This window comes from Chrysemys picta, chromosome 3, assembly GCF_011386835.1.
Source record: "Chrysemys picta bellii isolate R12L10 chromosome 3, ASM1138683v2, whole genome shotgun sequence".
Taxonomy (NCBI): domain Eukaryota; kingdom Metazoa; phylum Chordata; order Testudines; family Emydidae; genus Chrysemys; species Chrysemys picta.
In genome coordinates this window covers 57,099,918-57,124,185 of record NC_088793.1, presented here as the reverse complement: position 1 = coordinate 57,124,185, position 24,268 = coordinate 57,099,918, and the positions used below count along the sequence as shown (strand labels likewise).

Here is a 24,268-nt window from a genome sequence, read left to right as displayed (position 1 = left end):
TTGGGTCATTTATCCTGCAGGATGCTTAAGCCTTTCTGGCCATGTGTCTCAGTGTCAAAAACTGGACGGTGTAGCCCCATGTTAAGAACTCCAAGACCCATTGGTCTGTGGAGATCTGCTCCTAAGCCAGGTGGAAATGGACAAGGCGGTCCCCAAAGGAAGGGAGGGAGGTGGGCTAAAGGGTGCAACTGTAAACCAGAGGAGCAGGAGAATTTGAACCCTTGACTAACCCATCAAAAGTACTGTTTGGATGACACCTGAGTGGTCATGGAGGGCAGCTGGGCAGCCCTCCTCCTCTAAAACTTCTGCACTTTTCTGGGGGGTTCCATTGGTCTTTGGTACCCCATGAATTGAGCAGGACATGATCTCGGGGCAGTCTGTAACTTACTGAAACGTATCTTGTTCATAGGTATATAGATGCTCAAGAAACATAGGGTCACGCTGGAGTCCTTAACCACATGCAGAGGATCATTTGTGGTCTACAAGAAGAGTCTGTGACCATCAAAGGGGAGGTCCTCTGACGTATTTTGGACCGTTCTTGGAAACCCCAAAAGCTGAAGCCAGGATGCCCTGCACACAACTACTGCCATGGAGAGGGACTTGGCAGCAGTATCTGCAGTGTTCAAGGATGCTTGAAGAGACATTTTGGCCAACAGCTGACCCTCAGCAACAATAGATTGGAATAGTTTCCTGCAGTCCTGTGGCAGATGTTCAACAAAGGCTCGCTGTAATTTGTGAAGTTATATTTAGCAATGACCACCTGATAGATCCAGTCGCTTTTGGTCCTTGTCATAGGAGGTAGCCCTGGAAAGTGCCAACTACCCCGTTCAGTCACCACAAGGAAGGTAGGTGGGGGATGGGAAAACAAGAAGTCACGGTCCTTAGGGGGCACCTAATACTTCTTGTCTGGCCTTTTGCATGTTGGTGGAATAGTGACCAGTGTCTGCTATACCACCTTAGCTGGATCCAGGAGAGCCTCATTAATGGGTGGTGCCACTCTGGAGGATGTCGCTGACTACAAAATGTCAAGCAGCATGTGCTGCTGGTCTCTGACTTCCTCAAGTGGGATCCACAGAGCATCCGCTACTCTTCTAATGAGGTCTTGGAATTGCCTAAAGTCATCAGCAATGGAAGGAGAGGGAGGCATAAGCGCCCCAAGTGGCAATGACAAAATGGGAGTTTCAGGGGTGAATTCCTCATCAACTATGTCTTCCAACTCCTCAAATGTCTCCTCCTGCCTGGGAGGGGTAGAGGCTGGATGTGGAAACCGGGTCTGCTGCTGGGATGGTACCGGTGGTTTATTGAACTATTGCCAATAGACAGCCCACAGATCCCAATATGGGCATTGTAGAGGTCCATAATGGAGGGGGGGTGGCATACAGGGCTGGGTCCACCATGCTTGATGTGCCGCAAAGTCCTCCCTTCACGAAGACAGATTCCCAAAGAAGTATGCAGGACAGTCCCTGACAGAAATTGAGGAGATTGACTGGGAGTCCTCTTCTTCCTCCACATCATCCCATGGGGGAAGGGCGTGTCAATGAGGATGGAATAGAGTCCTGTGTCAGGGAGTGGCCACTTAGAGACTGAGGTCTCAGTACGATGAAGTGCTTGGTACCTGTCAACAATGGGGACTCTTGTTCATTTGACACCAAGAGATCCCTTGAATACCAGAACTCTTGATGGATCAGAAAAGGGCCCCAGGACTGACACCGCAGCCAAAGTTGCTGTCGCTAGAGATGACGGTACCAGTAATCCTGAGTGTTCTGCAGGCTTTGTCAGGTTTCCTCATTACCAAGAGTACAGCTTCTACAGGTACCCCCAGCTGAGCAATTTGCATCAGTACCAGTCACTGGGTTAAGGTACGGAACTGCACCAATGGCTGAGCGGAATGCTTCGGTCCTGACAACAGGGCTGAGCTTGATGGTAACCTGTGCCTCCCCTTACTAATGGACGGTACAGGTGTCCTATTGGAGATGTGTTTCCTCTCCCTGGAGCTCCGAGGACCTGGTCTTTTTGGAACTGGGTCCTTAGATAAAGAGTTCCTCTTTTTGAGAGTCTCCCCAAGTGCTCCAAAGTCTTCCCTTTCTTAGAGGAAGCAGGTCCCAACACTAATGGGGCACTGGACTGTCCAAGGACAGATATATGGCTCAGAAAGTGGTTGCAGGGAATGTTCGATTACCAAGAGTCTGACTATCTCCCTATTCTCCCTAGTCCTGGACTTAAGGGCTACACAAAAAGAGCACTTTTGGGAGATGAGACTCTCCCCAGGCAATGGACACACTTGGAGTGTCCACTGCTCACTGATATGGCCTCTTGGCAAGACAGTCAACATTTGAAGGCCGGGAAAGTAGGCCTACCCCACCAGGCGAAGACAAATCTCCCTAGGGAAAAGAGAGGGAAAACAGCTCTCTCACCTAAACTCACTACACTAATGCTAACAATGTTAACATATCTAACTTGAATAGAAGTAAAAAGAAAATCAGAGTACGTTCAAAGCAGACATGCTAGTGTTCAGTCTTGAGCAGAGGCGGTACAGAAGCAACGGGGGGGTGGTTTGCCCATGCACCCCTATGTAGGCTCAGTATCTGCCACCAGGAGGCATAAGGCACATTATATGGGCCAAATGGGCACTGCTAATTAGAAATCTCCTATCAAGGGCTCAAGAGGCACATGCACACCTGGAATAAGGAGCACCCACAAGGACACTACTTGAAGAAGAAAAAGATCTTACCTGCAGTAGCTGATTTTGCAATATACTCCCTTATACCTGAGAACATGATTAATCCCAAGGTATAATAGCTGAAATCATTAGAATGAATCTACATATGTGCAATTGTTTTTATTTGAGGAAGAAGTAAAATCTTTTTCTTCAGATATGATTTCGGTTAAAATAAGAGAGATGATTTAAAAATTATATTTAAGTCATTTATTCAAAACTGTTCAATGATCTCTTCTATCTTTTCTTCAGTGGTGAGTACAGAACTCCAGCTTAAAATGGTGGACATAACCCTCCAAAGCAGTGGCACAGGAACTACCAGCAGCTGATGCCAGGACTGGAGCAGCCCCGGAAAAAAAATTAGTGGGTGCTTAGCACCCACCAGCAGCCAGCTCCCCAGCACCTCACACCTGCCGCTGGCCCTGCCAATCAACTCCTCTTCTCCCTCCCAGCACCTCCTGCCCACCATGATCAGCTGTTTCATGGTAGGTAGAAGGTGCTGGAGAGAGAAGGGGGAGGAGCGGGGATGGGGCACACTCAGGGGAGGGGGCAGAACTGGGCGGGAAGAGGCAGGGCAGGGACAAAGTGGGGGCAGGAAGAGGCAGGGTGGGGAAAGGGTGGAGTGGGGGTGCGGCCTCAGGCGGAGCAGGAGCAGGAAGAGGCAGGGTGAGGGTGGTGTCACAGCCCCAAGGACCCCTTCCCTCAGGGGGTCCCTTGGGGAGGCAGATCAGCCTTGTATGTTGCTAACGCTGGTACAGGCATTGCAAAGCATGTCAGGAAGGGTCAGAAGTATGAGTGTGGGGTGAAAGATTCTTTTGCAGGTTGTGAAAGGCCAAAGAGCAAGGGAGAGAGCAGAGAATGGGTTAACTTGACACTTCAGCTAGCTCAGGCCGAAGATAAGACGTTGACTCCAGCCCAAGGCTGCAACACACATCTGACTCTCAGCTGCTGGCCAAGAAAAACAGGGGCTTATTCCACCCCAACCAGCCATGAGAAAGGAGGATTCGGCTGAACAGAACTGCAGGGGCTGCAAAAACGAGTGAGACAGTGAAGGCCAGCGAGGAAGAAAAACAAAGTCTCGCGTCCCTGGAGCTAGTGTCTTTTGGGAAAGCTGAGGAGGCACAGAAAGCCAGTTTGGACTGGTACAAAGATCACCAGGAACAGAGGTCCCTGAACAAGACACCCCAAAAGGACCCCAGGACTTAAAACCTTCCTGAGAGCTGAAGCAAGTCGGAGATCAACAGCAGACCCTGGATGACCCGTGCATGGGACAAGAACTCCCGTCCACCCTTCCCCCTCTTCTTACATTACGCCCAGGCTTGGCCAGCCTCGGCTAATGCAGGTGTGAGTATGAAAGTGGGTTAGGGCTTGGGGCACTGTAGCCGTGCACTCACCCCTGTGGCGCCTCCTGCTGGTCTCTCAGGGAATTAGCTCGATTTCCAGCCCAGAGCGCCCTCTGCAGGCCGGTGATCCGCTACCGCTTGGCCCCCCTGTCGCTCCCAGGACCCCGGTGCTCCGTTTGTCTGGGGTACTTCCCCCTGGCAGTAACCTCTCAGTCTTAGGGTCTCCCCTCCCCAGGGAACCCCTACCCACTATCCCTACCTCATCTCAGTATACGACTACTGCCAGTCATTGTCTAGCCCCCGCGCCCTGGGGCAGACTGCAGTATCAGCCTGCTCATCACTGGCAAGGTTGGGTTTGGACCTGCTGCCTTTGCCTACCCCTGGGCTGCCCTCTGCAATCCCCAGTACCTATTAGTCCAATGCTAGGCCGCAGCCTGGGGCTTTCCAGGCTGGAGCTCCCCGGCTCCTCTGTCTTTCCCCAGCCCTGATCCACTCAAGTATCCTGTCTCTAGCTCCCTGCAGCCAGGTCCTTCTCTCTCTGAATGCAGAGAGAGACTGTTTGGGCTCCTGGCTCCCAGCCTTTTTATACAGACCAGCTGTGGCCTGATTGAGGTGTGGCCCAGCTGCGGCCACTTCCCCAATCAGCCCAGCTTTTAGAGCTGCAGCCCTCTCCAGGGCTGCTTTCCAGCCTCCCAGGCAGGAGCAGGTGTCTACCCCGCTACAGGCACTAACACTTTCTTCCTTCCTCTGAGTGACGTGGGGAACCCGCAGCACTCTCTGCTGTTATTTTATTAATAAAGCTTTAAAATTTAGTCACTTGGTGTGCTCCTCCATCTCCTCCCCTAAAGATCCTGAGGCCTCAACCTGATCACCTGATGCCCCAGGCAGATTGGTAACACAAATCTGTCACAGTGGGGGTAGGGGCTGAGCGGGGGTTGAGCACCCCCGGGGAAAAGAGGAAGCCAGCAGCTGTGGCTGATACCATTGGCTGTGTGTGTTTTCAGTCTCTCTTTATCAACACTACAAATTACACTAGTGTAAGCAGATTAACATGATTATTTCAGAACTATTAGATGTTGCGTTTCTCTTTGTGGAATGAATTCGCGAGACATTGACAGCAATGGAGACACTAGGGTATATAGCCCTTTAAGTTTAAGCCCAATGACTGGCATCTCTAAGCATGCTGATAATTGAATCCAAAGCATCTTATTTAAGTGTTGTTAAAAATAACCATGTGATGTTTCCGAATAACTTAGGGTATTATTGTCTTGTGTAATATGACTTCAAAACTATATTTTTCTGAGATAGTTTCTGAAATTCCTGTGTTGATAATCTACCACATTTTGACACAATATAAGCAGCTCACTTGATTGAAATATTCAAAATGTAAAGATTCAATACTGTATGCATTCATACTACCCCAGTGCAAACCTGTCTCAGAGTTCACCAGATACACAATATACCTTACTCATCCTAAAAGGATTATGGAACAAGATCCTGTGTAGTAATAGAGATCATGTAAGAACCAACACAGAAATGTCTCCAGTGCTATGGAAAGAAACACAGATGTGTTTTTCCATGCTGTAAGCAAATATGTATGCATGGCAAAAGTATACAGTTCACCTTTATAGACAGGCAGGCTACAAGAGATTACATCTTTGAATCTCTAAATGTAGGTTCAGCTGAATGTACAGTATACATTTTGAAATAGATGATATGCACTGTCAGGACTGAGATCCCCACTTTGAACTTTAGGGTACAAATGTAGGGGCCTGCATAAAAACTTCTAAGCTTAATTACCAGCTTAGCTCTGGTTCGGCTGCCACCATTTTCAATGGATTCCCTCCCTGGGAAACCTTGAAAAACCTTCACCAAATCCCTGGTGAAAACAAATCCAACCCCTTGGATTTAAAACAAGGGGAAATTAACCATTCCCCTCCTTCCTCCCACCAACTCCTGGTGAATCAAGATCCAAAACCCCTTTGGATCTAAAACAAGGAAAAAATCAATCAGGTTCTTAAAAAGAAGGTTTTTAATTAAAGAAAAAGGTAAAAATCATCTCTGTAAAATCAGTATGGAAATCAACCTTACAGGGTAATCAAACTTAAAGAGCTCAGAGGACTCCCCTCTAGTCTCAGGTTCAAAGTACAGCAAACAAAGAGAAACACTCTAGTAAAAGGTACATTTACAAGTTGAGAAAACAAAGGAAAACTAACACGCCTTGCCTGGCTATTTACTTACAAGTTTGAAATAGGAGAGACTTGCTTAGAAAGATGTGGAGAACCTGGATTGATGTCTGGTCCCTCTCAGTCCCCGAGAACGAACACTCTCCCAAACAAAGAACACAAACAAAAGCCTTCCCCCCCCCCCAAGATTTGAAAGTATCTTGTCCCCTTATTGGTCCTTTAGGTCAGATGCCAGCCAGGTTACCTGAGCTTCTTAACCCTTTACAGGGAAAAGGATTTTGGAGTCTCTGGCCAGGAGGGATTTATAGTACTGTACACAGGACAGCTATTACCCTTCCCTTTATAGTTATGACACGCCCCCCAAATCACAGATAGTGTTGGATGTTCGGTTCCACACTGGCTGTGATTTCTTCCTGGAGTTCTAGGAGAAAACAGAGTTAATAAGACACATGTACCTTTAGACATACTACTGATTATATAAAAACTAACAATATGTTTCATTCCAAGAACAATTGTTAACCAGTTAACTCTGGGAAACTTTCCCGGGAAAGTGCATCAGCCACTTTGTTAGAAGCTCCCGAAATGTGTTGTATTTCAAAATCAAAATCTTGGAGAGCTAAACTCCACCGAAGAAGTTTTTTGTTATTTCCCTTGGCGGTATGAAGCCACTGTAGCGCAGCATGGTCTGTTTGTAGTTGGAAACGCCGTCCCCAAACATATGGGCGTAGCTTTTCCAGCGCGTACACAATGGCGTAGCATTCCTTTTCACTGATTGACCAATGGCTTTCCCTCTCAGACAGTTTCTTACTGAGAAACACGACAGGATGGAATTCTTGATCCGGTCCTTCCTGCATTAAAACTGCTCCCACGCCTCGCTCGGACGCATCTGTGGTTACTAGGAACGGTTTGTCAAAGTCTGGGGCCCTTAGCACAGGGTCAGACATGAGTGTTGCCTTAAGCTGGTTAAAGGCCTTTTGACACTTATCAGTCCACTGAACTGCATTTGGCTGTTTCTTTCTGGTTAGGTCTGTCAGCGGGGCGGCGATTTGGCTGTAGTGGGGTACAAATCGCCTATAATATCCAGCCAACCCTAAGAAGGATTGGACCTGTTTCTTAGACTTTGGAACCGGCCACTTTTGGATAGCATCCACTTTGGCCTGTAGGGGATTTATAGTTCCTTGACCCACCTGGTGCCCCAGGTAAGTCACTCTGTTTTGGCCTATTTGACACTTTTTAGCCTTAACAGTTAGTCCTGCCTGCTGGATGCGCTCGAAAACTTTTTCCAGGTGCTCCATGTGCTCTGCCCATGAATCAGAAAAAATGGCCACATCATCGAGGTAGGCAACTGCAGATTCTCCCAATCCCGCTAGGAGACCATCTACAAGTCTTTGGAAGGTGGCGGGTGCATTTCGCAACCCGAAAGGAAGTACATTGAATTCATACACCCCTGCCTGGGTGACGAAGGCTGACCTTTCCTTAGCGGGTTCATCTAGTGGTACTTGCCAGTACCCCTTGGTTAAGTCCAAAGTAGAGATGAATTGGGCATGTCCCAATTTCTCCAATAGCTCATCTGTGCGTGGCATTGGATAGTTGTCAGGACGAGTTACAGCATTTAGCTTACGGTAGTCCACGCAAAAGCGTATTTCCCCATCTGGTTTGGGAACTAGAACCACTGGAGATGCCCATGCACTCTTAGAGGGGCGGATTATACCCATCTGTAGCATGTCCTGGATCTCCCTTTGTATAGCCGTTTTGGCATGAGGTGACTCCCGGTAGGGTGGGGTTCTAATAGGGTGAGCATTACCTGTGTCAATGGAGTGGTATGCCCGTTCGGTCCATCCTGGAGTGGCTGAGAAAATTGGTGCAAAGCTTGTGCACAGCTCCTTGATCTGCTGTCGCTGCAGACGTCCAAGGGTCGTGGAGAGGTTCACCTCTTCCACGCCACCATCCTTTTTTCCTTCGTAGTAGACACCTTCAGGCCACTCCGCATCATCTGTTTCCTGGGCTGTAAACTGGCAAACGTTTAATTCTCTGGAATAAAAGGGCTTAAGAGAATTAACATGGTATACCTTAGGCTTTATGTTGGAGGTGGGGGAGGCTATGAGATAGTTAACAGCTCCTAGGCGCTCCTGGACCGTGAATGGTCCTTCCCACGACGCTTCCATTTTATGGGCCTGGAGCGCCTTTAAGACCATGACTTGGTCTCCTACCTTGAAGGACCGTTCTCTGGAATGTTTATCATACCAGGCCTTTTGCTCTTCCTGAGCATCCTTTAGGTTTTCTTTAGCAAGGGCCAAAGAATGTCGGAGGGTGTTTTGTAGGTTGCTTACAAAGTCTAGAATGTTTGTTCCTGGAGAAGGCGTAAACCCCTCCCATTGCTGCTTCACCAACTGTAATGGCCCCTTAACCTCACGGCCATACACAAGTTCAAATGGTGAAAACCCTAAGCTGGGATGTGGTACAGCCCTGTAGGCAAAAAGCAACTGCTGTAACACGAGGTCCCAATCATTGGAGTGTTCATTTACAAATTTACGTATCATGGCCCCCAAAGTTCCATTAAACCTCTCCACCAGGCCATTGGTTTCATGGTGGTAAGGGGTGGCAACCAAGTGATTCACCCCATGAGCTTCCCACAGGCTTTCCATGGTTCCTGCCAGGAAGTTAGTTCCCGAATCTGTAAGGATGTCGGAGGGCCAACCTACCCTGGCAAAAATGTCTGTTAATGCCTGGCACACACTTTTAGCCCTGGTGTTGCTTAAGGGTACTGCTTCCGGCCATCGGGTAGCAAAATCCATGAAAGTCAGTACGTACTGCTTTCCTCTGGGTGTCTTCTTTGGGAAAGGACCCAGAATATCCACAGCTACGCGCTGAAATGGGACCTCAATTATGGGTAGTGGCTGGAGAGGGGCTTTAACCTGGTCTTGGGGTTTTCCCACTCGTTGGCACACCTCACAAGACCGGACATAATTAGCAACGTCCTTGCCCATTCCCTCCCAGTGGAAGGACTTCCCCAACCGGTCTTTGGTTCTGTTCACCCCAGAATGGCCACTGGGATGATCATGGGCTAAGCTCAAGAGCTTTACCCGATACTTAGTGGGAACTACCAACTGCCTTTGAGGATGCCAGTCTTCCTGGTGCCCACCCGAAAGAGTCTCCTTGTATAAAAGTCCTTGTTCTACAACAAACCGGGATCGGTTAGAAGAGCTGAGAGGCGGTGGGGTGCTCCGCGCCGCCGCCCAAGCTTTCTGAAGGTTGTCATCTGCTTCCTGCTCGGCCTGGAACTGTTCCCTTGATGCTGGAGACATCAGTTCCTCCTTGGACTGTGGACCGGGGCTTGGTCCCTCTGGAAGCGATGCAGGTGCTGGGGCTGTTTCCATTGACTGTGAACCGCTGTCCGCTGGAGCACTATGTGGTAACTCAGGCTCTGGCTGAGCCTCTTGGGTAGGGTTATCTGCTGCTTCTGCCAATTCAGGCTCGCTGGTGCCCTCTGGCGTTGGAGTTGTAGACGGGTTTGCAAGCGCTGGACTCAGGGCTGGCAATGGTTCTGGTGCTGGTTGCGTTGCCAGTTCCGGTTCTGGGACTGGCTTTGGCTGGGTCTCTGGGATTGGATCCACTACGGCTGTTGCAGTCGTTGGCAGGGGATCCAGTTCCACCACCTTTGTCTGGGTCTCCGGTAACACAGACGGGGCCCTGGTGGACGGCTCAGGAACAGGGATGGGGGTGAAAGCTTGCTTAGCCTGGCTGCGGGTGACTATTCCCACCCTCTTGGCTACCTTCACATGGTTGGCCAAGTCTTCTCCCAGCAGCATGGGAATGGGATAATTGTCATAGACTGCAAAAGTCCACATTCCTGACCAGCCCTTGTACTGGACATGCAACGTGGCTGTAGGCAAGGTTACAGATTGTGACACGAAGGGTTGAATTGTCACTGTAGCCTCTGGGTTGATGAGTTTGGGGTCCACTAGGGATTGGTGGATAGTTGACACTTGAGCCCCAGTGTCCCTCCAAGCGGTAACCTTCTTTCCGCCCACTCTCAAGGTTTCCCTTCGCTCCGAGGGTATGAGAGAGGCATCTGGGTTTGGGGATCTTTGGTGTGATTGGGGTGTAATGAACTGTAATCGGTTGGGGTTCTTGGGGCAGTGAGCCTTTATATGTCCCAGTTCATTACATTTAAAACATCGCCCTGCTAAGGTATCACTGGGACGATGTTGGTTGGTGGATACTGCTGTGGTGGGGTGAGAAGGCGTCTGGGGTTTCCCTTGGGATGTGGGTGGGGCCTTGGGTTGTCCCCGGTGGTAAGGTTTTGTTTCGGCTTGCCCCTTCTGATATTCGCTCCAACTGCTACTAGTTTTTTTCTTTTCTGCCACCTCCACCCATTGGGCTCCAATCTCCCCCGCCTCAGTTACAGTTTTGGGCTTCCTATCTAGGATGTACCTTTCTATTTCCTCAGGAACACCCTCTAAAAACTGCTCCATTTTTACTAGGCAAAGCAGATCTTCCAGAGATTTAACATTTGGTCCTGATACCCAGGCATCACAATTTTTGTCAATGTGGTAGGCATGACGGGTAAATGACACATCCGGTTTCCACTTTAGGGCTCTGAACCGCCGACGGGCATGCTCGGGTGTTAGCCCCATTCGGAGTCTGGCCTTGTTTTTAAAAAGTTCATAACTGTTCATGTGTTCCTTAGGCATTTCAGCCGCCACCTCTGCTAAGGGTCCACTGAGCTGCGGCCTCAGCTCTACCATGTACTGGTCTGCAGTGATGCTGTATCCAAGGCAGGCCCTTTCAAAATTTTCTAAGAAGGCCTCAGTATCATCGCCTGCCTTGTAGATGGGGAATTTTCTGGGATGGGAAGTGGTACCGGGAGGGGGGTTGTTAGCATTGGCTGGTGCATCCTGCTTAGCTTTTGCCACTTCCAGTTCATGCTTCCTTTCTTTTTCTCTCTCCTCCATCTCTTTTTCTTTCAGCTCCATAGTTCTCTTGTGAGCCTCCTCTTTGGCTTTTTCCAGCTCCATCTCTCTTTCATGGGCCTCCTTTTTGGCTTTTTCTTCTCTTTCTCTCTGCTCTGTCTCGAGTTTTGCTAATTGAAGCAGTCTCTGATGTTTTCTTTCATTTTCTTCTGCTTCTAGTTTGGCCAGTTCTATTTTGTTAGCTACTTCTTTGGTAGTCATTTTCCTGTTTTCTTGTGCTGGGTAACCCCCTCTGCAGTGGGCTGAAACTGGGAAGCTCTCAGCTCTGGCTGCTGCAGAGTTAACAGTAACTTTCTAACTAGCTACTCCCGAGGATGTAAAAAGAAAAAAAAACAATTCAGCTTGTAAATACCTTTTACCAGTCATTTGCTAATTGAACCCTTCTCTTAACAAAGGACCTGTAAAAAAAAAACTTAACACCTCTGCCTTCAGGCAAGGAGAGATAAGATATGCATCTATCTACTTCCAGCTCGGCTTTCCAAGCAGCTAGAAGGAAAAAAAAATCTCACTGGCTTTTGGGTTTAAAATGATCCCACCGCTATTCACCATGTCAGGACTGAGATCCCCACTTTGAACTTTAGGGTACAAATGTAGGGGCCTGCATAAAAACTTCTAAGCTTAATTACCAGCTTAGCTCTGGTTCGGCTGCCACCATTTTCAATGGATTCCCTCCCTGGGAAACCTTGAAAAACCTTCACCAAATCCCTGGTGAAAACAAATCCAACCCCTTGGATTTAAAACAAGGGGAAATTAACCATTCCCCTCCTTCCTCCCACCAACTCCTGGTGAATCAAGATCCAAAACCCCTTTGGATCTAAAACAAGGAAAAAATCAATCAGGTTCTTAAAAAGAAGGTTTTTAATTAAAGAAAAAGGTAAAAATCATCTCTGTAAAATCAGTATGGAAATCAACCTTACAGGGTAATCAAACTTAAAGAGCTCAGAGGACTCCCCTCTAGTCTCAGGTTCAAAGTACAGCAAACAAAGAGAAACACTCTAGTAAAAGGTACATTTACAAGTTGAGAAAACAAAGGAAAACTAACACGCCTTGCCTGGCTATTTACTTACAAGTTTGAAATAGGAGAGACTTGCTTAGAAAGATGTGGAGAACCTGGATTGGTGTCTGGTCCCTCTCAGTCCCCGAGAACGAACACTCTCCCAAACAAAGAACACAAACAAAAGCCTTCCCCCCCCCCCAAGATTTGAAAGTATCTTGTCCCCTTATTGGTCCTTTAGGTCAGATGCCAGCCAGGTTACCTGAGCTTCTTAACCCTTTACAGGGAAAAGGATTTTGGAGTCTCTGGCCAGGAGGGATTTATAGTACTGTACACAGGACAGCTATTACCCTTCCCTTTATAGTTATGACATGCACTATTAGCCAAAAATCATAACATTTCTTATTGTTAATTTCCTTTCTGATACCAACATCTCCCACAATTCTGGATGTCTGGGTTGCTCTCCTCCCTCTGTGGCTCACAGAGGTGGATCTGAGTTTTGGAGCCACACCGTCTGGCCAAGTCCCCTCAGCTCCTGCTTGCTTCCAGATGAGTTATTTCCAAGCTATAAAACTTGCATAACATCATTAACAAATATTCCAGAGATAACGCAGTAACTATGTATGTTAGACCAAGTAAGATGGCCATATGGTGATGATTCCACTTAACTTTTGACCCTTAACTCATGAGCCATCCATGGTGGTTAGAATTGTGGGAGCCACTGCTAGCAAAAAGGAAATTATCAGTAAGAAGTTTCCCATTCTGCAGCCCAGTGTCTCCCACAATTCTTCATGTCTGGGAAGTAGCAAGCAGTGAACAGATGGAGAAAGGGTTATAGAAAAGGTCAGAAAAGGGAAAAATGGTATCCCTCTCCACCTATAATATTTGCTCAAAGGGCAAAATCATTTTTGGGTCACTGCCTGCAGCACATTCCTGCCAAAAGAAGCCTCTACAGAGGTGAGGAAGTCCACCTTGTAGTGCTTGATAAAGGTGGTAGCACTTGACCAAGTGGCCACCTTACAAATTTCCACTGTGGATGCATTAGCTCTTTCTGCCCATAAGGTCACCATGGATAGTGTGGAGTGTGCCCTGACCCCTTCTGAAACTGGAATCTCCCATGCCCTGTACTCTTTCACAATGCATAGTCTAATCCACCTAGCAATAGAGGAGTTCAAAGCTCTGAGTCCTTGGCATTTCAGATGGAAGGATACAATCAGCGCAGCTGACCTCATGGACTCTATGTCTGAGGTAAATTTTCCAAGATATTCTGACATCTAAGTCATGCCACCTCTACTCAAATGAGATGCTGTGGCCTTGAACAGAATGAAGATAGAGCCACCTTTTGGGAAGCACGGGAAGAAGAGTGCACCTTCAAGATAAAGGGTGGAGTGTATTCTGAGCACCACCTTGTCCTCATGAAACATGCAGTAAGGTTCCTGCAAAAAGAAAGCCACCACCTCTGACACTAGTCTGGTGGATGAGATAGCTATCAGAAAGCAAGTTTTGATCGATAAATAAAATGCTGACATTGATGTCAGTGGTTCAAAGGGATGGTTTGTTATGGCTCTTAGTACAAGTGGAGTCCCACTTGGAAAAAAGAAGTCTAATCGCCAGTTTGGCTAACTAGACTGTCCTAAGGAATTTGGCTACCTGGGGGTTCTCTGCCAGAGTATCTGTGGATCTTGTGAATATCACATTAATAAGGGCAGACACATGATGCGCAATAGTGTTGGGTTGGAGATCTTTGCTGAAGACTCTTGGAAAAAATCCAAGATAGCTGGAATTCCTGGATTTCTAGGGTTTGCTTTTGATCCTGGAACCAGACACAAAACCTGGTCCAAATAAAGGAGTATACTACTTTCAAAGTTGATACTCTTCTAGAAGAAAGAAGTGTTCTGATAACTTTGGAGGACAGACCCAATGATACTAACACTTTCCTTTCAATAGTCAGGCTTTAGATGCACCCGGTTCAGATACGAGTTAAGCAGAGAACCTTGTGTCAGGATGTCTTGTCCCTTTGGGAGCTGTAGTGGCAATTTCAGTTTCAGCTCTATCAGGTCAGAAAACCAGGTCTCCTTGGCCAGTGTAGGGTTACCAATATTACTGTTCCCTATTCTCCTTTTATTTTCCGGATCACCTTTCCTGGTAATGTGAAGGGTGGAAATGCACAAAGAAGGCCCTTAAAGCCATCTGTGTGATAGGGCATCCGTCTCCATGGATCTGGGGTCCACTTCCCTGGTGAAGTACTCTGATCTCTTCACATTCATGTGGTTCACGAATAGGTCAGTTGAGGGCAGGCCGACCAATTGAACAATTAACTCAAGAACGTCCTGATTGAGGCATGACTTGGAGTTCTTTACCATGTGCCTGCTGAGCCAGTCTGCCTTCTGGTTCAGATCTCCCATTATGTGAACTTCCCTGAGGGAGAAGAGAAAATGCTCTGCATGATTTCCACTGCTTCAACATGAAATGATGGGCTTCTTGTTTCCCCCAGTTGTTCACATATACAACGGTGGTTATGTTGTTTGAAACAGGACATGGCTCCCCTCCAGGCTGGGCTGGAATCCTAGTAGCATCAGCTTGATTGCTCTTAGTTCTGGGAGGTTTATGCTATGGGTCTTTTCTTTCAGGTTCTAGGTGCCTTGAACCATTTGGGACCCCAGGTGCACTCCCCAGACCTCCAGACTGGCATTGGATGTGAGGATCAGGAAGATTTGGAAGGTGTATGGATATGCCCTTATGGACATTGTTCTGGGCTGACCACCATTTTAAGGAGTTGATCACCCACTCCAGAACTATCACTTGATCTTGTGTTTTGGGGAGTAGTTCCATACATTTAAGATAAAGCCTTGAAGGAGCCTGATGTGTGATTGTGAAGTGATCCCTAGGCACGGTACTAGGGGAACTAGCAGTTGAAGGCTCAGTGCATTTGCAGTTCCAAAGCTACATGAGGAGGTCAAGAATCTTCTGGATCCTAGAGATGGATACATCCTTGCTTTTAAAGTGTCTATGTCTATTTCCAAGTGAGTTATTTGGGTGGAAGGAATCAAGGACCTTTTCTTGATTTTAATAATAAAACCATGTGCCTGCAAGAGATTCAAGGTCAGGTATGTAGCTCTGTGTTCCACTGCTGGGAATGGAGCTCTGATGAAGATGTCATCCTGTGATGGGCATCTGGATATGATCACTCAGAAAATCCCCTAGCGATGACACCATAGAGGTTAGGGTCTCCAGCTGGAACTTTGTTTTCTTCATCCACTTGTTGAATCTTTTGAGATCTATAATGGTTTGGAGTCCCCGTATGCTTCTAAATGATAAAGGAGATGGAGCAGAACCCTGAGAATCTGTATTCTAAGGGAATGCTCTCTATTACTCCCATATCCAGGAGATGAGAAATCTCATTCTGGATTAGACCATGCTCTACTTGGACATTTGAGATGGGGGACTGGATGAAAAATGCCTAGGGTGGAACTGGTAACTTGAGTGAGTATCCCAGACATACTATCTCCCTGACCCACTGGTCCATGGTCAGAGCAACTCATTACTCCAGGAAGTGGGAAATCTTGCCCCCAAGCTTCAGCTCCGGGTGGAGGCCTAGGTGGTCTTTGTTATAAAGAGGCTTTGGGAGTGGCAGGGTTCTCTTGGGGCTTTCCTCCCGAGCTATGGTTGCACAGCTTTCCTCTGGAGAATGTGCTGTATCTTCATTGACATTTCTGTGAGGATGAAAGCTAAAAGGAATGCTTTTGTTTGGAGGCTGCTCTGTGCTCTCTTAAAGGCATGGTGTGACATTGGAAGGCACTCTTTAGATTTTGCTGCCTTGTCTGCCACTACCTTGTCTAGTTTCTCTCCAAAAAGCAGGGCTCCCATGAATTTGGCAGAGCACATAACCTGCTTTAAGTGGTCTTCCACCTTCCAGGGATGAAGACATAGGTGGCTCCTGGTCACTGAGCTGGAGTCCATGGCTTTAGCTGAGAATCTCCTTATGTCCGCTGAGGCATCAGCAATGAATGCTGTTGCAGGGAAATCTTTCTTTAAAAAAGAGCCAAACTCAGGGTGATCTCTATCCTCGAGGGGTCTGAGACCTTCCAGCCAGGAGAGAGATGCCCTCGCAAACCAAGTGGCTTTTAGAGATGGGGGAGGATAAAGAGGCCTCAGAGTCTTTTTTAGAGAGTGGCCTTCATTTTTCAATAACCAGGGATGCTACAGCAACATGAACATTCAGCATCTCAGTAACCAGGAGTTTTGGTTCCTGGATACTATAAAACCCAAGATCATTTCTGTTAATGTGCTTGCTCTTGTCTAGTTTATCCCATTCACCCCTAATTACTTGCTTGAAGGAGGAGTGTTGGGGAACTGTAGCTTCAGGGGAAGATTTTGAGAGGAGAAATCCTCTCAGAAGCTTACTCTCAGGATTTTGTTCAGGTTGAATCTGAATATGGATACAACCTCATTGCACATGGCCTAAAATTGCTCAGAGGAAAAAACATTTGCTGAGTCTTTCCCTGGTGCTGATCGGGGTCAGAGCCCGACAATGCACGTCCTCTGAGGAGGAGGGGGGAGGAAGAAGAGGAGTCAGAGGACTCAGATCTCCTAAACCTTTTATACTTTTTCTTCTCCTTTGTCACTTCCCTTGATTTTTTAAAATCTTTTTAGCTTGCTTAGAGAGTGTATGTGCTCCTCCACAGTTAGCTTTGCTGAGGGCCTGAGTCCTCTCACAAGATCTCTTTCTGAGTCCACCTGCATGGTCCCATTCAACTCGGGGTGGGGGAATGCTTCCAGAGCCCTCCTGACCAGATTGGGAAGAAGAGGGGCTGCTTATGAGCCCTGCTTCTTTTTCCAGGGCACTCTCCCTGGGGGGCAGGGAGGGATGGAGAGTTCGTGATCCCACAATGTCTGCCCTCTCTCTTCTTCAGCGGCTCCTTAGGACTTAACCCTGAGTTAGCTGACAGGGATGCTCTTATTCTTTGATCCTTTTCCTGCTCTGCCCCTAGACTCCTGGTCCATTTTTCCCATGTCAGAGTCATGTTGCTCTGGTGAGTAAGGGAATCCACTGTCCTATCTGACCCATAGCCCCAGCACCAAATAGAGTTAGAGATGGAAGGCTGGGTGCAGGCAGGGCATAACTCACTTAAGCCTAGGAAGGCAGTCTCATGATGGAGCACCATTTGGCTTTCATTTGGTGCTTTTTAGGCTGCTCTACCATACCTGGGAAGGAGGAGCCAGCAAGGAGGCTTTGATGGGTGTAACAGCTGGCTACAAAATTGACCTAAGGCAGGAGAGAGATCACTGCTCACCACTGCTCCTAATTCAAAAAAAGCCCCCCTTTGGCAGATGTGAAGGTGGGAGCTGTAAAAACCAGCATCCACATGCTGCCATGGAGGCAGAGAAACTGGAAGCAAGCACGGAGGGGGGTGTTCTGCCTCCATGAGTTCCAGAGAGACAAGAGCAGCCCAGACATCAAGAATTGTGGGCTGCAGAAAAACTGGATTCTGGTGTAAAAATATAGCTCCCTAATATAAGAAAAAAAACTTTTCTGCAAAGAATATACACTATATAAAAAAGCCAATTGCAATAAAGAGTGTCATAAATGGGAAGCATGTTTAAAAAGCTATAAACTGCATGTCAGGCTTCAATGCAATTAATGATACTCATTGTTCACAGTTATTAGCAAACACAGCATACACCATTGGCCAAGTGTTTCACTAACTAATTCTCCTGCCTTCCAGATCTGATCCTGATAATGTTTCTAGTTTTCAACAGAATCTATACATTCAGGTTCAGCTCCTCCAATGTACTTGACAGCTTTCTGTGAGGTGCTGAGTGGCATCAACACTCATTACAAGCTCTCTACATTTGCAGAATTTATACCTTGCAGAATCAGGACCTAACCTAGGTTGACCCTAGCCTAGAAGGTCACAAAGGGGACCTAAGAGGGCAAAATAAATAATTTGTTGTAGTCTTGCTGTTAAAACCTTCTGAGTCATCATTTTGGGACTTAGCTGGGGATGAAAAAAGAAATCAAGATTTTCTGCCTGCTCCCCTTTTCCTTTCTTTTCAGGCAGAAGTAGGACTCACTAAGGGGAAAGGGTGCCAGTATTATGCCCTTCACCTGAGCAGCTTCTCAAGGGGTATCACAGTCCAAGGGAGAAGGGGGTGCAGGGAAGAAGTGAGGAAGGTTCAGATGACAGATACTGGTTTTCTGCAAGAGATCCCATGCTGAAGGAATTTTTCTCCCTTTACCTGAACATGTTTGAAGTCTTTGTGGTATCATGCAGACTGGCAATGATGGTTTAAAGCAGGCCTGCTGCTTTCCCCATGGAGATCCCAGACTTCCAGCAAAACACAGACTTGGCTTGTAAAAGCGACATGATGATACTCCTGAAGAGGATGCATGGGGTTGGGGACAGGTCCTAAAACCATCTTGCTTTGTGCAGCAATGTGGGAGACATCTAAGAGGCTGCCCACATAATCAAGTGCCTTGGCATGTCCCTATGAAATGTTAAGTGCTGGGGGAAACTTCTGGTGCAACAGAAATCTGGATTAACTGCTGCACACTATTCCAAATACAAAACTCCTTTGCCCTATAGTCACCTTTGACCCTAGCCAGCAAACCCTTTTTCCTTCTCAGACATCAGGGATTCAGCATCAGCTTCTCCTTGGCTACAAAAGATCCCTCTCCCCCACAAAAAATCCAAAACAAATGAACAGTAAACACACACACATCCCCAGGGCTCATTTCCAACCTACAAACTTGTTCCATTTTCCTTCATGGCACCTGAGCAGTAATTCTTAGGTGCTCCCTGACCTCTGACTCCCCCATTATCTGATCTCAAACCTCACACAAATGTTTCCTAGTCCTGCTCCTGAAATTTTCTTCCCCAGTTTAGCTCCCAAGCTTTACAGACTTTCAAAACCCCTTCTCTCTCTTTTCCTAAAGTATAGTAGTTATTTTTACTGCTTTACCAGACACTCATTGTTTCTGGGTAAGTAACATTTTCTACTGTTACATTACATTATACTGTTTCATTTTATGTTTAACCTCATTCAAATCAGTCAGATTAAAACCTAACAGGAATGATGACTCTTTGGGGCATTTTAGACAATAATCTCTCTCTCTCTCCTTTTTTATCAGTTAATCAAGAAAGTTTTAGAACGGAAGACAGTCAAAGAGTTATAGAGGAAATCCATTGTTACTTTTCAACGCAGCATGTGTATTCTCTGAACTAATTTCTCTAAACTCTAAATTCTGTCTTCTGCTTTCTATTGGAGGATATAATTTATAATTAAGCTATTTATATGTAAACATTAAACGGTTATAAATGATAGACTGCTGTTATCAGTCAACTTACATCTCTTCCATGCATGCCTTCAGGTCCCGGTTCTCCTTGATCTCCCTTCTCACCCTAGGAGGAGTATACATTTTAGTTTTATCAACAAAAATCATTTTCAGCCGGAAAACTGTATTATGGGAAAAACATCATCATATTCATTACTGTGCTCTATATACAGTACAATATATCTATTGCTGACAGCATAGGAAAACTAGTCCTGACACTTCAAGAGGCATTTCATCCAAATTAAGAGCCTGACCACCACACAAGGTGCCAAGTATCTGGGCTCAGTACTTCGCAAGAGGCATTGAACACCATGTAAGTATTCATGTTTGCAATGTTGCACTCAAAAAATGTGGATGGATGGATGTTTAATAGAAACAGACAAAATTACTCCATTAGAGAGTCATCTGTTAGAGGTCTGGGGACTGTCTCTCTCTCTGCCAGCTGAAATAGTGTATTCTGATACTGAGTTTGACTAAGAAATGTATAAGAAAGTTCCTATATGACTGAAATAATTTACTTCCCCCGCCACCACATGTGAAAATTCTGGTTTATTATTTCAATTTAATATTTGTTAACTGTGTGCCAAGAAACAATTTAAAAAGTAGAAAGTTACATTTAGATGGAGAATAAGTATTTACAATCACTCCTCATATCCCTGTCAGAATGGCCTGCCACGACAATTATCACTAGCATCACATGTGGTCTTAAATATTTATATTGTAAGTTCCAATAGGAAATGAACTCCACATGTTGATTTGAATCTGTTACTGGAACATAATCTGGAGTTTAATTTAAAACCAAAGATTGGGATTATATTCTTTTTAGCATAACATTTTATTTTCCATGGATAACCATAGGATAGCTAATCAATTTAAAATAAATGTGAACAGTTTATTAGACTTCCACTTATTTCTATAAGTCTAACAAATACTGGTGATGTAAAAAAGGCATGTTTTACTCTTTCTTAAAGTATATGTTCTTCAGGACAGGGGTGGTGTTTTCACACGTAGTTGTATAATGTTTGGCACAATAGGGGCACTATCCTGATAGAGGCATCTGGATGTTACCATAATATAGATATTAAACAGAAATAAGAACAGGAATGCTCCCACTTTCCCTAGAATACTTCCCATTGAGAGTAATGTCCACAATGTTGGTAATGTAACTCTTTGCAGTAACACAATTAACCTGCATGTAACAACATAAAATTTTCCTATAATTTAACATATTGGGAAAGAAAATGGTTCTTAGGAATGACTATTCTGAGTTCATGTTTTATATCGCTGTATGAGAGAAATGTCCTACAAATTACTAGATGCTTTTAGGGTTTCTTTGCCTTTAATCCGTAATGCTGTATGGCTCTTCGATTTCACCTAAAAAAACAGTTCACATCTTTAAAATATTTATTTTAAGTACAACACTCACAGAAATACCTTTATTTTGAGAATGGAAAGGAAAATGGAGCATGAAGGATTCTGTAGACTAGAAGGATATAGGCTAGTTCACATTCCCATATGAACTCTTAATTACACAATAAAATATTATTTTAAAGTTAGACGAAAGAGATTCAGTTCTTTACAAACTCGTCTACCACTCCATTCTCCTTAATACAGGTTCCATCAGGAGTGACAGAGATTTCTGCTTAAGCAGCCTAATTAATCAGAGATCCGTTTCCAGAACCAACAAAGCTAAACTGCTCAGTAAATGCAGCTAGACTGAGCTTTGCAAGTAATAAGAATAATTCCCACAAAACCATGGGGACAGGCTGTACTGAAGATCAAATCCTTCATGTCAACCAAAGAAAGAGAACAGCAGTGCACTGAATCTCAGTCATCTCAAGGGGACTACACTGGTCTGACCAAAGCCTATTCATTATGTCAGTATAATCTTCATAATTCTGTTAGCTAAATGCTATAGAACTGAGTTCAACTAATTCCATTTGTGACACAACCCTCATTCAAAGCTATGCCTCCAGTGGGAATAACAGAAGGCATTTCATCTAATAATAGAAGATAATTTTTGCAAAATGAGTTGATATGAGCTTTCTTAAACAACTGAAGCCTACCAGTAAATTAGCATCAACAGGGCTGTATATTTAATGGACCCCCCCACACTAGAAGCTTCTAGGTAGTTCTTTGTTTTAACTCTTGTCCATCTAGTTCATAACAAACAATATTATATATTAGCTTAAAATATCCATTGAAGGCTTTTCCTTAAGCATCTCTATAGATTCATAGATTCATAGATTCTAGGACTGGAAGGGACCTTGAGAAGTCAGCGAGTCCAGTCCCCTGCCTACATGGCAGGACCAAATACTGTCTAGAGTATACTATACTTTTATATTTGGTCAAAGCTGCAGTTCAAACCAGACTTTCATGAATTCATGCTTATTTATTTATTGGGGGGGGGGGGGAGGCGGGATGGAGGAAGGGAGGGAAACTAATGCCAGCAGGCCATTCTAGAAATTTTAAAAATCCTTGTTTAAAATATTGGTAGTACATTTTAGCTATCAGCTAAGCTCTGTTTTGTCTCTGGACTTATGTTCAAGAGCATAATATTCCTTGACAGACAGCTTAAAATGTAAGCAAAGCCCCAAAATGAATATTGTTTTTAAATATCTTAAGTAAGACTTCAGAAGAAACTGAATAAAATAAGAACAATTCTTTTAGATTTCTATTGTTCTGTATCATTCTGACACTTTGGAAATTTAATGCTGGTTTCCCCTTTTTCAACTCACAATAGTCAAATTATTGTTACAGTTTGCCAGAATTTCCAAAAGTACAATAATATATTTACAACAACATCTCATTACTGTAGTTGAATTATTTTAAGATTTCATTTTCTAATATATTTCTAGGAGATTTAAAAATATCACTTGAATATCAGGAAATATTTTTCCTTTTATGGTTTATCTTTATTTGTTTACGTATTTTATATACATGGAAAATGGGATGAACATGTGCAGTGCTGCTTCAACGGTGATGTTACTCTGTGAACCCAATGAAGTCTATACAAGCCTGAGTACAGTATACCTTTCCAGATTTCATTCTGCATTGGCAGAAATAACATACATCCTCAGATTGTCTAATCCAAATTAAGACCACCCATATAACCTGGATGAAAAAGCTGGGTCACAAGCCAAGATGATCTGCTATGCCAGGGATCGACAACCTTTTGCACACAGCCTGCCAGGGTAAGCCCCCTTGGGGGCTAGGCCGGGCCGGTTTGTTTACCTGCCGCATCCGCAGGTTCGGCCAATTGCAGCTCCCACTGGCCGCAGTTCGCCACTCCAGGCCAATGGGGGCGGCGGGAAGCAGCGGCTAGCACATCCCTCTGCCCACGCCGCTTCCCGCCGCTCCCATTGGCCTGAGATGGTGAACCGCGGCCAGTGGAGTCTTGATCAGCTGAACCTGCGGACGCGGCAGGTAAACAAACCGGCCCGGCCGCCAGGGTGCTTACCTTGGCGAGCTGCATGCAAAAGGTTGCCGATCCCTGTGCTATGCCTTAGAAAACACTTCTCCTCCCTACTGCAGGCAGGCAATCATTTTAAATGCTGATGAGTGGCGCAGGCCGCAAAGAAGTGGTAGTGTGGTGATTGTGTCTGCTGGGTGCAAGTGAGAGATACAAATATTCCAGTTTCCATGATTCAAAAGATGTCAGACTTCAAAATGCTCATTGGTTGTTTAGACAAAAGCAAAGATCATTTAGCAGACAGGCCAGGATCCCTTCTGCATCCAAAGAACCTAAGTCAGTCTGCCACACTGTATGATTTTCATGTGAATTTATATTGAATTTTCAGTAGATTAAATTACTTTCATTCTCAAACATATGACAAACATTATTCTGTGGATTGTTTCTCTCTTCCTTCTGCAAAGCAAGAATTCCTATAAAACAGAGTTCTGATTCTCATCACTTACTCCTACGTAAATTAAGCCAAGTTATCTTGCTCATTCCTGACATTATAATATACATTATATACTTCATGACTTATCTTAAAATGTAGCCAATCTGCAGAATTTAACATTCAGTAAAGTATGGTAAGAGTTTTAAATAGTCCACATTGCTGGATACATTTTAGGTTTGCACACAAAAAAAGTGTTAAAAGCTATTTTAAGTCCAATGTTCCTGCCTGCTCAAAACATCTTCAGATGGGACAATTAAAGTTAATTTGTGAATACTTGCAAAATAGCATTACAATGCTGGAAGTACTGTGTGCCTTATTTGTTAATTAAAACTAATCCAACATTACAATATTGAATTATGTGCAGAGATTGTATTTCCTGGATTGAATTCTGCTTTCAATTACACTCACACAACTAAGCAGTGGAGTTGCTTCAGTATAGCTGAAGATACGTGTGTGAAATCCTGGCCCTACTGAAGTCAGTGGGAACACTCCCATAGGGCCAGGAGTTTGCTCTCTGCCTCCACAAGAAGTTGTCAAAAAGAGAGTATCAACTACCAACTCCAATTTTCCATTGCATTTAAAATATTATTGAAGTCTCCCATAGCAACTGCTATAGTTAAGCTTCAGTTTTAACTTTTATTCTAAACTCCACTTAATCAATTAGCCATTACTCTCACAGATCCTTTTTATGATCTTTTCCAACCTTGGTCCCAACCCAAATAGATGTTTAAAAAAAAAAAAGAGAGAAAGAGAGAGAGAGTTTGAGCAAAATTGAGCTTGCTGGTTTTTGGGTGTGTTAGCATGAAGAGATCTAC

The 24,268-nt window shown here is 45.2% G+C and overlaps 1 protein-coding gene across 3 annotated transcripts in view; it reads right to left on the bottom strand.

The window, feature by feature from the left end:
• The window catches only part of COL19A1 (collagen type XIX alpha 1 chain), a 323,634-nt gene that overhangs the window by 179,785 nt on the left and 119,581 nt on the right, over nucleotides 1–24,268 (bottom strand). For all 3 annotated transcript variants that reach the window (XM_042848857.2, XM_008178207.4, XM_042848856.2), the window contains exon 13: nucleotides 19,562–19,615. In XM_042848857.2, coding sequence (XP_042704791.2) covers nucleotides 19,562–19,615 — 54 coding nt within the window. The remainder of the gene's footprint in view (nucleotides 1–19,561; nucleotides 19,616–24,268) is intronic.